General features: G+C 44.0%; 1 protein-coding gene across 1 annotated transcript in view; it reads left to right on the top strand.

Moving 5' to 3' along the window:
• The window catches only part of LOC8024155 (probable ATP-dependent RNA helicase DDX41), a 52744-nt gene extending 47406 nt beyond the window's left edge, over positions 1 to 5338 (top strand). The window contains exons 14-16 of the mRNA XM_029972580.4: positions 1948 to 2019; positions 2665 to 2775; positions 5170 to 5338. Coding sequence (XP_029828440.1) covers positions 1948 to 2019; positions 2665 to 2775; positions 5170 to 5306 — 320 coding nt within the window. The 3' untranslated portion in view covers positions 5307 to 5338. The remainder of the gene's footprint in view (positions 1 to 1947; positions 2020 to 2664; positions 2776 to 5169) is intronic.
• Positions 5339 to 13828: the final 8490 nt, after the last annotated feature.

Here is a 13828-nt window from a genome sequence, read left to right as displayed (position 1 = left end):
CACACACGGAGAAGCGCGGTTATTCGCGGGGTGCGTGAGAACACGAAACTTCCGGTCGGTATGCTTCGGAGGCCGAAGGCGGGAGGGAAACAAGTTACAGGACGACTAAATCTTTGACGTCACTGCACTGGCGTGGATCGCGCGGGAACTTGAAATTCTGCCTTTGGAAATTGTTTCTTTACTTCACATATACTGAGTTTTCCCAAGCTTCGAATTGGGGGGTAATGTCCAGGCATCGTTTTCACTCGTCTCAGATAACTAAAAGAAAAATATGATTTTGACCTGTCAGTGCCCCATTAAAGTAAAGTACTATAAATAAATGTACTTCCAAGTAAAGTACAAGTATTTTTTAACACATCTTTCATGGTGCCCTTCTATTCCCTTGGATAATGTTTTTTTTTTTTTTTTTTTTTTTTTTTTGGTTTGCCCCAGGGGCAGGGTGGAGAATAAAAATCAAGATGATTTAAATCTGGCCAGTTTTACTAGGGTAATTTAAATTGAACAAAAAAAACCTTTCGGTGGGCATCGTCGTCGGGCTCTGTAGTATGTTTTGGTTGGAGTTTTTTATGTATCACTTGTTAATTATTTGATGCCCTCTATGTGCATTTGTTTTGTATTTAAATAGAGGAATCATTGAGCAAGGAAGATTCATATCAAGTTGAACACAAGCACAAAGCAGTGGTCTTCTGAGCAAATCAGAGCGTTGAGCTTTCTTTCTACCATTTACTTTGTTCGTCAGTTACATAGTGTCCTATCACAAGTAAAAAGAATGTGGAAGGAAGAAACTAACACTAGAAAAGTAATGTCATATTGAAATAAAATCAGAACACAGAAGAAGCAAATTAAACTTTTTCATTAACTGAAAAATATCAAGCTGTTTTTGTAGTAGTATGGCTGAAATTACACCAGTGAAAAGTCGTTAATTAAACTGTACTTTAAATTTACAGTCATTCTTGTGCATTATTTTCAGTGATCGGACAGATTGACCAATCAACCTGTCATGTTTAAAAATAATGTAGTGATTAAAAAGCCCTATTTTGTGGCTATAGTGATTTAATTTTAATTAATTTGATTTAAATCAAATAAGTTGGATTTAAATCAAATAAACCTTTTTTTTTTATCATAATGTTTTTTTACAACTTGCCCAGGGGTAATTGGGGGTGCATCAGTTGTTTTTGGAAATGGCGGCAAATATTGGATAAAGTCAAGTGGTCACAGAGTAGTTGTTTTACTCTCGCTGACAAAATATTTAACACAATCAACTTATAACACACTTATTTGTTGACACATAATTTTGTGGTAGAAATTTAACGAGTCCAAATTTAAATAATGTACTTGGAAGTCGTGAGTTGTACTTTCCTTGGAAACTACCAGAAAAAAATATTTTAAATGAAGTACAAGTACATATTCAAAAAATGTACTTCAAGTAAAGCTCAAGTTTTTTAAACCTACCTGAATACTTTAAGTACAATGTACTTAATGTACTTCCTAACACTGGTGTTCTTCCAGTTTAGTCAATTTATAAGAAGATCTGAACCATCCATTCATGTAAAACTGTTTTCCAAACACTCCCCGGCATGTTCATTACTTTAAGGCCTGTAGGCTCCTGCGCTGCTATATTTAATCAGTGCCTAGATCAGGCAGGGCTAGGCTGTCAATCAAGAGAGATAGGCATTCCTCAAGATCTTCAAGTTTCAGAACCCTTGGTCTGTGTCATTCATTGGGACGTGCCAGATGCCTTCTGTTGGTTTGACGTGCAAAGCCCAACATTTATAATTTTTTTTTTTTTTTTTTTCGAGCAGTCTGGGTTGCATTTTTTATTGTTCTTATGGCTGCACCTTTTAATATTAAACCGGTTGATTGTCGATATCCGTCTGTCCCTTGCTGCTGTCACACATTTTTGAATTGGCGAGACGGTGATCTCTGCCACACGCTTCCTCTCCCTAGTTCACCGCATTGGGCGTACGGGACGCTCGGGCCGGATGGGCATTGCAACAACATTCATCAACAAGGCGTGTGGTAAGTTGAAGCGTCGCACATTGCAGTCAGAGGTGTGCAAAGAATGTAGCTTTGACTGTGGATGTAATGGGATTGTCTCCAGCTCAGTCATATATGAATAGTTCTTGCATATTCCAGTGGACCAAAATACTGGATGTTAATAGGGGTGTCTGTAAGGGACTCGAGCACTGTAAAACGACCAGAAAAATTGGCTCCTGTGCATAGAAAGGTCAAACTTTTTGGAATGAGCATTTAGGTGTTGTATTTTAGCTGGTGAAATTTCAAGACGTAGTACTAGCTCCCTTCCCGTGAAAAATGGGGCCAACAAACTTGACAGGGGTCAACAGCAGACGTGTTTTCAAACTGTCGAGTTTGCAATGGTTTTGACTGAAGTACAATAAAATATTCTTGAAAGCAAAGTTCCTAACTGATATATACTGTACCAGAATCCCTGGGTTTTTAAAAAAACCCAAGTACCTCCTAGAATTGCCTGGAAAGGCTAGAATTCTTTCATTAAACTTTGGTAGAAGCCTTGATTATAGTAGTTTTTCTGGGGACCAACTGCACGCTACTAATTTTGCAAATGCATAGTATTGTGGTGCGAGCCGAAAACATGACCATGATACAGTGTGAATGCTGCGACAGTGAACGAGATGTCCCTTGCAGACGAGTCTGTGCTGTTGGACATGAAGCACCTGCTGCTGGAGGCTAAGCAGAAGGTGCCCCCATTCCTGCTGGCCCTGCAGTCGGAGAACGAGAAGTACCTGGAGCTCGGAGGTGAGTGCAAAGAGATGTGTGGGGCCTCCAGTTCCCAGAAACTGGACCAGACCAAGAGCATTGTCGTCAAAAATCTGATCCAGCAGTTTTCACTTGTAAGAGGGACAGGTGAAAGAGCTGATTTATTTTGTCGCAGCATGACTCGCATTGCTTCCGATTTGTAAGAATCGCAGTCAATATGCTTCCTACTTTTGTTGTTTCACCCCAACAGCAAACCTGAGTTGCCACATGCACCAATCCATGTCATGTAACCTTTCTTTCTGCCAATTTTGAATGTACTACTTGATAGCTCTTGCTAAACACTCACTTTGCCTATGGGGATTGAGTGCCACCTTACACCCCAAGAACGGAAATTTCTCAAACACCCCTAGGGGTTCCCCCCTGAAGCTTTTGGGTCGCCTGTCGGAGAGAAGCGAAAGCAAAGACTGGGAGGTTTTGAGCAGGACTCTGGCAAGCTTGCTAGACCAACTAATGACTTTGGGCACTGCAAGTCTGGAACAAGCCAAGCCCACAACTTGTTGTTCTGGTTGAATTCAAATCCATTTCTAATTTTTTTGTTTTGAGACGGGAAGCAGAGAAGAAAAAGCAACTTCCCAGACAGCAACATAAAAGGCAGCATGAAGAACGGAAGTGTGTGGTACATCTGTACAATACAATTAAAAACAAGTGTGATACAGGTGACATAAAAAGTCAGAGCATTCATTCAATTCAGAACTCGGGAATTTACAATGCCCATGGGACAACGAATTTTTCCTAGTGTTACTCAGAATTTCTATATTCATTGGATGATTTAAAAGAATGGTTTGTAAGGGAAAAATAGTAGAAATACTAATGAAAAGTGAGAAAATTGGTTGTGTAAACTTGAGCAAGGGTGAACTTTCGTTTAGTATTTTCCATTTGACAGTTTACAAAACATTTGATATCGAATAGTCAAAGGCAGATGCTTTTATTCTCCACAGCATTTCTATTTTCACATTTTGGAACACCAGACTTGTAGTTAAGAGGTATTAAAAGCTCAAGTCCTCTTTTCTGACAGAGGCTCAATATGGGGCACAAAGTCTGTTAGGATTGGTTTCCCTTTTCCTGGCATACCCACAGTAATCTGTGGGTATGTCAGGAGACGCTGGATGCATTTTCAGGTGGTTGACAAGGAGCATTGTGGTGTTGAGTCGCATGTCGTGCATTGCGCCATTGATGCCGTTGCCCTTGAAAAGTATTTCCGGATGGTGCTCCTCCCTTTTCGTTTTGGTGCCGTCTTGCCTTCATTCCCCTGTAGTAAGGTGGTTAGTTGAACGAGTTGGTAATGATTGAACACAGTGACCAACAGAACCCTAGACGCACTATGGTATAGTAGTAAAATCAGTTGAATCACAGGTTAATCCTCTCTGTAATGGCTCGGGCCCTGAGAGTAAATAAATAAAATAGTTGGAAAGGAACGCTAAAGTCGCATACAATGTAATGCACTTATAACGATAATGAGAAAACCCTAAAATTCAATTGTTATAACCGATTATCGTTATATCTGGACCAGAAACTGAGCGTTTCTAGTCTAGAAACTCTAGAAACTTATCGTTAAAAGCAGTACATCGTTATATCTGGTATCATAAGTGGGTTGCACTGTATTACCGCTACTGCATCGTCGATGGGATGGTTTTGGTGAGCATTGCTCACTGAAACCAAAAGCAGAACTAGTGTTTGCAGATACATTCTTAAATATTCTGTTAGTTTCAAATATTCGTATCATGTAGGATATGTATTCTAAGAATACTGATGACAAATTGAATTTGAATGTTAAATTTATAATATTTTATTCATATTCAAAATTTCATGTCTCGTAAAATACCGCGGAAGCGCCCACTTCGAAGAAGCGCCCACTATTAACATTTCCCATACTTGGGAATTCTGAAAATTATATGTTAATCGCCCAGCCCCTTCAAAGCGCCAGCATCAGCCAAAAATATTCATCTGATTGCAGCGGCCACAAGACCACGAGCAGTAATGACGGGGATATCGTGTGAAAATAAATGTGCTTTCTCCGATTCCATTCACCCTGCCTTCAAAGCTCTTTATGGCCGCATCTTGGTTTTTACCGATTTACTGGTCAAGCGCCCATGTCTAGATTAACCCAGTTTTCAGTAAAAGCGAGGTGGGCGCTTCCTCGGTATTTTACACTATTCGACCACCCCTAGTTTATTTCTTTTTATTTGTTAATTTTTCATTTCATTTATGTTGAGATTTGGCTCATCTAGAAATTTTCATGGATGATGGCCAAACTTTGTCACATATCATATGGCAATCAAGTGATGGGACTAGGTTCTTCTGCTTTGAATATGTTTATGCACAATGATGTAACGATGCATCTTTATGCATAATGGTCTTTTGTTGGTTTCACAGAGGAACGTGGCTGCTCCTACTGTGGGGGTTTGGGTCATCGGATCACAGACTGTCCCAAGTTGGAGGCTATGCAGAGCAAGCAAGCATCCAACATTGGTCGCAGAGACTACCTGGCCAACAACAGCGCAGACTGGTGATGTGGACAATAAACTGTTGATTTCCAAGTTTCGTGCCTCTCGATGCACGTCTTCTTACGTGCATCCAACTAAACCAGAATGGCCTTGCATCAGGACTTGCCTCAGTGATCAGCCATCAGATTTATGCATTAATTTGTGACAACATAAACTTGCATTTGTTCTATGCTGTGGAAAATTTACTTGGCTAGTTGTTAAATGTTGGACATTGTAGAAAAAGAGCATTCACAAAAAAAGCTAGCTAGCACTTCTCTGGTAGTGCGTCGTCTTGTCTATGTTTTCCAAGCACTCTTTTTTACCCATGTTACTAGTGAAAATGTTCAAAACTATGGCCATATGCACCTGATTCAATGCAATGGCCTGTAACAAAAGCTGTTTTGATTTTCATTGAAGTCTGTAAGTATGCATGCAACTCCAGAGAATCTTCTCGGGCCAGGCACAACTGCTGCCTCTCTTTATAGTGTGTGGCTGGAATTAAAGGTCTGCTTTTTCAATGCCAGTTCTGCAAATTGTTTACTGTTGGGAGGGCACACTGCTGAACTATCTGAATTTGAGACGACTACAATACCTACCAGCACATTGTATCCCTGCCTTTGTTATGTAGTACATAGGCAGTTTAGTGGAATGACTGCGAGGGTGGCTTTGCATGATTTATTGCGTATTACTGCATGAAGCTTCAAAAGAAATGCAACTAAAAAGTTAAAGGGGCAGTGCGACATTTTTAACATTGAAAGAGTTTGCAGTTTGCACTTTTTTATATATTATCTTGGCACAAGTGAGAGAAAACGTGCCACCTTCCCCCAAAATACTATGATTCTGCTGTGCAATCACAAAGGAAAAAAATGAATTTTTCCCCAATCTGCAGTTGCGCGTGGCGATCATGGAAACCCCAGTTTTGCGTCATTGGGAGTATGAAAGTTTTCGTGCACCATCTAATGGAAGTCAACCAAATCATTCCCTCTTCGCCGCTACCCTCCCCATCGCTCCCGGGGCGAGCCATCTTTTGTTTGGACAGCTCGCAGCCTTCAACGGTGCTAAGCGAGTGTGGTGCTCCCTTGTAGCTGAATCGGATCTTGAAATGTCAACAATCACGGAGGAAGGGCTGAGGGTCCTGAAGACAGAACCATCGTGGTACTCCCAGTGACTTGGTCACTGCACACCTCACCCAAAAGACTGTGTGAGAGTTGAGGAGTCCTTCGATGTGTTTAATTATAAAAAAGAAAAATACTGCATGCAAGAAAAAATGGGTGGCTGCTCTTCCTTCTAAACGGAAACATAAAGCGATTCCCGTAATTATTTGGCCAAACTCAGAAAATTGTTTCACCGCCCCTTTAAAGGTAGGGTAAACAAGTCATCTTGGCTTTAATTGTGTATCGAAAACTACTGTAATATATGTTGTTGTGAAATTTTATGTATTGAATGCTTGCTCTGATAATGATGACCTTTCTGTTGCTTTTTCACTAAAGCATTTTTTAAATATTTTTAGTAACGGTGTCAAATCTTAGACTGCGTATTAATGTATTTAATGTACCAGTATTTAATGTACCTCTTCTCAGCAACAAAAAATAGGATGCTTATTTAATTTGGCACATATCTTCCACATGTTACTAGCTTTAAACTGAACCTAAAAAAAAAAGAAAATAAGTTTGAACATGCAGCATGCAATAAAAAAAATATTGTCATAAGCCATAAGAGTGGAACTTTTTTATTAAATTTTTTTTAAGCATTAAAATATGTTGAATTGTTGAGATTTTTAGGTTCAAACTGTTGGCAAGATATTTTACTATATCTGTGAAGATTGTGGTGTAATTGCATAAGTAGTTTCTTTATAAAATTACATCAAAGTTCCCAAAATTGCAATGCCATTTTGAGAAAAACACAATTTTATGTCTCCACATAGAGGCAAATGGTCAGGAGGTGTGGATTTTGGCGCCATATTTTAGAGCCTTTGAATGTTCGTTTGCGCTTGCCGCTTCATGTTTTGTTCCTCAGACTGCATATAATTGTTTTACCACTAAAACTACAAAATCAATTTTTTGATTGGTTTACCCTATTATTCAAGCAAAAAGCGCCGAAAAAATACAGCGACACAGACGAAGGGAAACAGGACAAGGTGCACTCTCAACTGAAGTTTATTGAAAATTCACACGTTATATAGCCACAGAAACCCTGTTTACCCTATCTGCTGAGCCCACGTTTCAAAAATTCAAACTCATTTGTAGATAAGGATAGGGACGTGTCACTTATACATTTCTTCTCCCTGGTCCTAATTTCAAACGCCTCGTGTAATTCCCGTGACACTTTATCTTTGTACCTGGCCAAAATCTTAGTGCCATTGAAGGCCGGGGTGCACGAGCATCTATTGCAATGAATTGCAAGGTGCCCCGAAGGCGCCGTTCCCCCCACTGACTTCCACATACTCACTGACAAGACATAATTCTACAAGAGTTTCAGGAGGGGTTAAAGTGGGCAAACACCATTTTAACTAATGGCATTCTCTTCACTGGACGGTTGTCCTATCGAACGACATTTCAACAACTGACCTTGCTTTGGCTTGCACATAGAGGGAGCCCCCGCACCAGATAAATGCTACCACTGAACTGCCCACAGACTCTGCTTCCACGAGCAGTACCCCCTCTCCCCCACAAGGTCTGCCTCCTGTCTCTCAACATGCCACTGTTTTGGGGACAGCTGCTATGGTAGCTACAGTGCACATTCTATGGAATACACAGGTTTTGAAGCACAGCTCCTATACTCATTTTCACCTTAAGAAAAAGGAAGTTTGTGCATTGCTCATACCAGTGGCATAGCCATGAATTTTTTTCGGGGAAGGTGGGGGGGGAGCTAAGCTGGCTGAGATGTCCATGACTTGGGCTGCAGAGAGGGGGAGGAGGGGTCAAAATGCATGTGTGTATTATAGGGTCAGCTGAATTTCAGGGGGGACTGAAACCCCATAAGCACCCCCCACCCCCTCCACCCCCTGACTACGCCCATGGCTCGTACATTGTGCAAAGTCCTTCGTACAAGATTTGGTTGTTTGAAAAAGAAGCTAAGCTCTTGGCGTTTGAAACGTATATATCTTGATAAGATATCTGATCTACAATGCACGTACATATATCTTGCTTCTCTACACATGGGCGTACCAAACGGGGGTGCAAGGGGGGTGCTTGCCCCCCCCCCCCCCCCAGTTCTCAGAGGGGGGGGGGGGGGGGGGGGGGGGCAAGGCATCTGTTTTGCCACCCCCTGAAACAGCCGCCACTGGGCAGGGCAAACACTGGCCGGCAGCTTTCAAGGGATACCAAGGGCACCGCCCCCCGGCCTGGTGGGGTGGGGGGGTCTGGTTTGCCCCCCACTCAAAAACAAGTTGGCACGCCATTGTCTCTACATACCGCGAGGGCCGAAGGAATTGAACTCGCTTCACTTCTTATGAGTTGTGAATGCGAAAGCATCCAAGCTGCTCATTCGCTCCCTTATTTCGTCTGCTGCGTACTTTTCGTCGCCGGTCAGCGCGTGCGTTCTCCTGAATGCGCTAACCTTGGATGCTCCATGTTAACGGCGCGCTGACGGACACGCAGCACCATGAAGTGAGCGGTCATTGAAACTGACTTGCAGCGGCCGAGGGAGCTTCGTCGACGCACACCAGCAAAATGGACTGAAGCCGAAAATCAGTCACCTTTACTCCGCTCCTTTGGGATTGGGGAATTTAGGTGCCGTTGGCTAACTTTTCACGTGATTTCATAGCTGGGAGCTGGCTTCACTTAGAGAAAGGATTTAAGGTGCCGTTTGGCGTGGCTCGCTCCATTAAACAGTTAATGCTTTCGCATTAAAAAAAAGAAATACCTGTTTCGGGCAATTTACGGCACCATTTCGCAGACGATGCCATGTGAGGCTTTCTATTGGGGGGGTTCGGTGGCCAAGTGGACTGTAGCGCACCAGCTCGGAGCACGTGGAGCGAAAGATCGCGCTGCAGAACCCAGGGATCCTGGGTTCAATCCCCACCTCTGCCCGTTTCGATCTGGATGAGCATTGTACCGGCATGCGGTTGTGTATCACTTTTCCATGGTGCACGTTAAAGACCCCAGGCTAGCAATTGTACTGCACTGGCTAAATTGCTCATCTACAGCGAGTGACTTGTTGCAACTTTGAAATGGCTGACCACCAGCTATCCACAGAATCCCAATTATTGGCTTGCTATTGTATACGCTGCCGACAGATGGTGCAATGTGAGGCACAAGAGGATGCAGCGCCTCGACCGATCATTTTTATAGAGGAAATGGGGGGCCCTGAGGGGAACTTAAACATGTTTTCGTATTTAGTTTATTTTAAAAAGATATCTAACATTGAAAACTGTATCTTAGAGATACTTGCACCGTGCTGAAGGTAGTCAAAGGTTTCAGAAAATTGTCTGCTAAGCTTGGCGCCGGCGTGCCCTCAACGCTTCCGGCATCTGTCGGCAGCATTCCGCACACGGCCTGCAATCTTCACGAAATGCTGCCGTAGATTGCCTGAAACAGGTTCTTTTTTCATTTTTGAATAAGGTAAGTTCATTGGATGATATTTTGACTCTGCACTTTATGGTACAGATCTGATAAAATTCACACCTTGCGTTTCTTACAAGTACCGTCAACCATTGTTCTGCTAATGTGCAAGACACATGTCATGACCGGTTGCTCAGTGCACGCTGCTGTTTGCTTCTAAGGGCCACACGAGGCACATGCCTTATGCATTAGTATGTTTGACGCTGCTTGTGGAACAAGCGCATTGAGGTGAAGTGACCATATTCCTTGGGCCCCAAAGCAGGACGCATATTGGAGGGGGTATTGTGTTGAAACTCAAAAACTTTAAATTTTGTTAGAAAATCATTGTTTTATTGTATACACCGTGCACATTTCTTTTCCTTGCAGTTTGCATATACTGTTTGGCATGCACATTTAATGCATTCGGTTAGAATATTTCTTTAAAAGTATTAATTTCTTCATTCTTGTAAATACTACATCTATTGCACTGTTGACATGTTGTGCGCAAAATAACTTTCAGCATCAGCAAAAAAAGAAAAAGTTATTTTTTAAACAGTTTGGTTGATACACGCGTGTTAAAAAATAAATTTTATGCGAAAGAAAAATTTTTAAAGCAATATTGACGGCGAGAGATATGGAGTTCTGCGTGCGAAATCTATGACGTCACGGGCCATTCCGGAATGACCATCTCGGTCATGAAGGCGAAGCCGATCGACCTTTCCTCCACGCGCCCGAAATGCCAAAATGCAAACAGGTTTTTGACCTTAACCTGTTTGCTCTACTGACGTCTAACCCCTGGTTAGCTCGGTATAGAGCGCTCCATTGGAAATGGAAAGGTCCCGGGTTCGATACCCTGACCAGGCGGATTTTTTCGGTCGTGCACCAGTCACCTAGCTATGTTTGGAGATTTACGTTTGTCCTTTGTCCCTCTTGTTCCCCTTCTCCAGGGATTATTTTAGCCATCATGCTTTGAGGCTTTTACGAATCCAGAAGACGTTCGGCGTACCTATAATCGCCGCACCAACAGCTTGCAGCACAAATGCAAGCTCTTGCTGTTCCCGCCCACTGATTTCTATGACAATAGCTGAATCGCGCATCCCCGCTCCGCGAGTGCGGCCACCGGACGGCCATCTTGCATGCAGTTTTGTTTTCCCGTTTTGGTAGTGTTGCAGAGGCTGGCGACAGCGTGCTACAGACACGTTTTCTACTCGTTCGTCGTCTTTTGCCGAAGACATTCTTTAGGATCCTGTGTGAGGCATGATACTTTCCGTTGAGAACACGTGGAAATTTTTACGAAAGCGCAGTGCCGCAAGGAAAAGGCACAACTCGTCGAAAGCAAGTTTCGCCTGTCTCGCGGCTAGGGAGTGGTTTGAATCGAATAGCGCAGCGTCATTCCCAGCATTAACGCTGCAAAAAGAACCGGTAGGTCTCCGTTTCCCCTAGCACCGAGAAGGCTATGAATGACGCAGCGCTATTCCACCCCTAGCCCACCCCTACTCGCGACGTTTTCAAAGCTTCTTTGGCACGCCAAAGTGCTGTCTCACTGTGCCTTCGCACGCTTGGATACCGATCAAGAATCGATGCTGTGTGGATGTGTTTTGCGAGTGCAATGTGCATGAAGCCATATGTAAAGGTACAACTCATCGAAAGCAAGTGTCGCCGATCTCGCGGTGTGATCAAAGCTTCCTTGGCACACCGAGTGCTGCATCTTTGTGCCTTCGCAAGCTTGGATACCGATCAAGAATCGACGCCGCACCAAAGTTCTTAAGGTGTGTTGCGCATAGATGTCTTTAGATCATATAGAGTTTTTTTTTTTTTTTTTTTTTTTTTTTTTTTCTTGCAGATTTGTTTTAAAAAAGCCATGAAAGGTACACTTATGCGGTTTGTGCGAGTGAGTTATACGCCCAGGGGGACATTATAGAGGAGGCTAATCTTTGTGATAAGTCGGCTAATTAATTAAAATTCATTAATTAACTTTTTAATTAGTCAAAATAGACATGGTTCCCATTAGAAACTTGCTGAGCGTTATCGAAAACCACTAAATCAGTCATTTTCAGAAAGACTTTGAGCACGTGAGAAGCGCATTAGTGTGCTGAAGTTACCACTCGTGGAGCCATAGCATTAACCATGGCTATGTTCCAACTCTACTATAATGGATCACATGGGAGCACGAATGGAGCAACGCTGTGGAGAAAGGACGGTTTTCGAAGGCAAAAGTACAAGACGGCGAGAATGAAAAGCTTTGAAGCGCACAGATTGCACACGACCATATGGTCGTGTGCAATCTGTTTACCAATCACAATTAGGCAAGCCGCGCTCAAACGTCAAGTGCAATTAAGTAGGTAATGAGCCAGCACTGATCAGTGATGAGCTGCAGTGTGTGGTATTCTGTAAATCGTCTAACGGCAAAAAAAAAAAAAAAAAACAATGTACTCCCCCCCCCCCTCTTCCATCGCTAAGCTCGTTTCTGAACCGCGAGTGCCGCAAGTATACAGTCAGATAAAAGTAAGACGCTGATCCAGAGGCACATACGGCTTCACGCACACTGCACTCGCAAAATACATCCATGCGCGGTGTTGATTCTTGATCGGTATCCAAGCGTGCAAAGCAGGGGCATTGCCAGAGGGGCGGGGGGGGGGGGGGGGGGGGGCGGGCGGGCGGGGGGAAGCTTCGTAATCCAGCTGACCCCCCTCCCCCTCTCCGCACCCCAAGTCATGGACATTCCAGCCACCTCAGGCCCTCCCGAAAAAAAATTCCTGGCTACGCCACTGGTGCTAAGGCACAGAGACGCAGTGCTTAGGCGTGCCAAGAAATAAGCTTTGATCACGCCGTGAGACCGGCAAAACTGGCATTCGACGAGCTGTGCCTTTTTTTCTGCTGCACTGTGCTTCCGTAAAAATTTCCACGTGTTCTCATCGGCAAGTCTCACGGCTTAAACAGGGTTTTAAAGAACTTCTTTAGCAAATGACGACGAACGAGTAGAAAACGTATATTCAACATGCTGCCGCCATCCTCCGTAACGCTCCGAAAGCGCAATTTTTCCAGATGCAAGATGGCCGTCCGGTGGCCGCACTCGCGGAGCGGGGATGCGTGATCCAGCAAGATCAGTGAGATGGGAGCCGTGTGGCGCGTGTGGCCGTGTTCCAGAACTTACTCGATCTTACTCCAGGGTAAGGGTTTTCTACCTTGGCGTTCCAAAACCTACCCGCGTCCAGCGTCTTTCAATCTGTGTTGTCACGTGACAGGACCCGCCGGAGTAACTCGGATTCATTTGGATAAGATTTGAAACACAGATTTCCGCCTGATGACGTCATAAAAGTGCCATGCTGTCGCCGATCGCGACCCTGGTGGTGTCTCAGCAGCTGTGGTGGTGATAGCAGACGCCTGTTCTGCTGCGGGTCGCTCCCATGGTAGGAGAGGGCATGACGTCGGCCGCGTAGCCTCCACAAGCCAGGCACCCTCGACGCCTCGCCTCTTTCTCATTTTCCTCCTTAATCTCCTCACTTACCATGCCAACGTGACCACATCACGTGACCGTAGCTAGACTTCGTCTTGCTGTGGGGTACTAGAATACACCACAATGTAGACTTCGACCTGATAAAACCTACCGGACGGAGCGCGCGCAAGCCTGCAAGGAGTCCTTCTACAATCAACCATCCATCTCACACGTGACATGTCACGCGCACCAATCGCCAGAGAGATCTGCGGTCACGCTGGGCACAAAATCGTTTAAACTTTTTATGACTAGGCTTCACCAATATTGCAACGTGCCCCCTCCTAGTACTTCTAACCTCCTTTGTCGCTCCCCACTGTGACAATCCACCTCAGTGGAAAGTTGGGACGCCTGGGATTGTCCTGGGACGCCGTGACGACAGCGACACTCGCGTTCGCTCGCGCTTTTCGCCAGCATTTCTACGGCCAACCGCCACGATCGCGACAGTCAACAGCATGACACTCCAGCTTCTGTGACTGTTGCCACTTGGGGACCACTTTTGATGTATGGACAGC

This window comes from Ixodes scapularis, unplaced genomic scaffold (genome assembly GCF_016920785.2).
Source record: "Ixodes scapularis isolate PalLabHiFi unplaced genomic scaffold, ASM1692078v2 PGA_scaffold9__187_contigs__length_104089568, whole genome shotgun sequence".
Classification (NCBI taxonomy): Eukaryota; Metazoa; Arthropoda; class Arachnida; order Ixodida; family Ixodidae; genus Ixodes; species Ixodes scapularis.
This window is presented reverse-complemented; position numbering and strand designations above follow the sequence as displayed.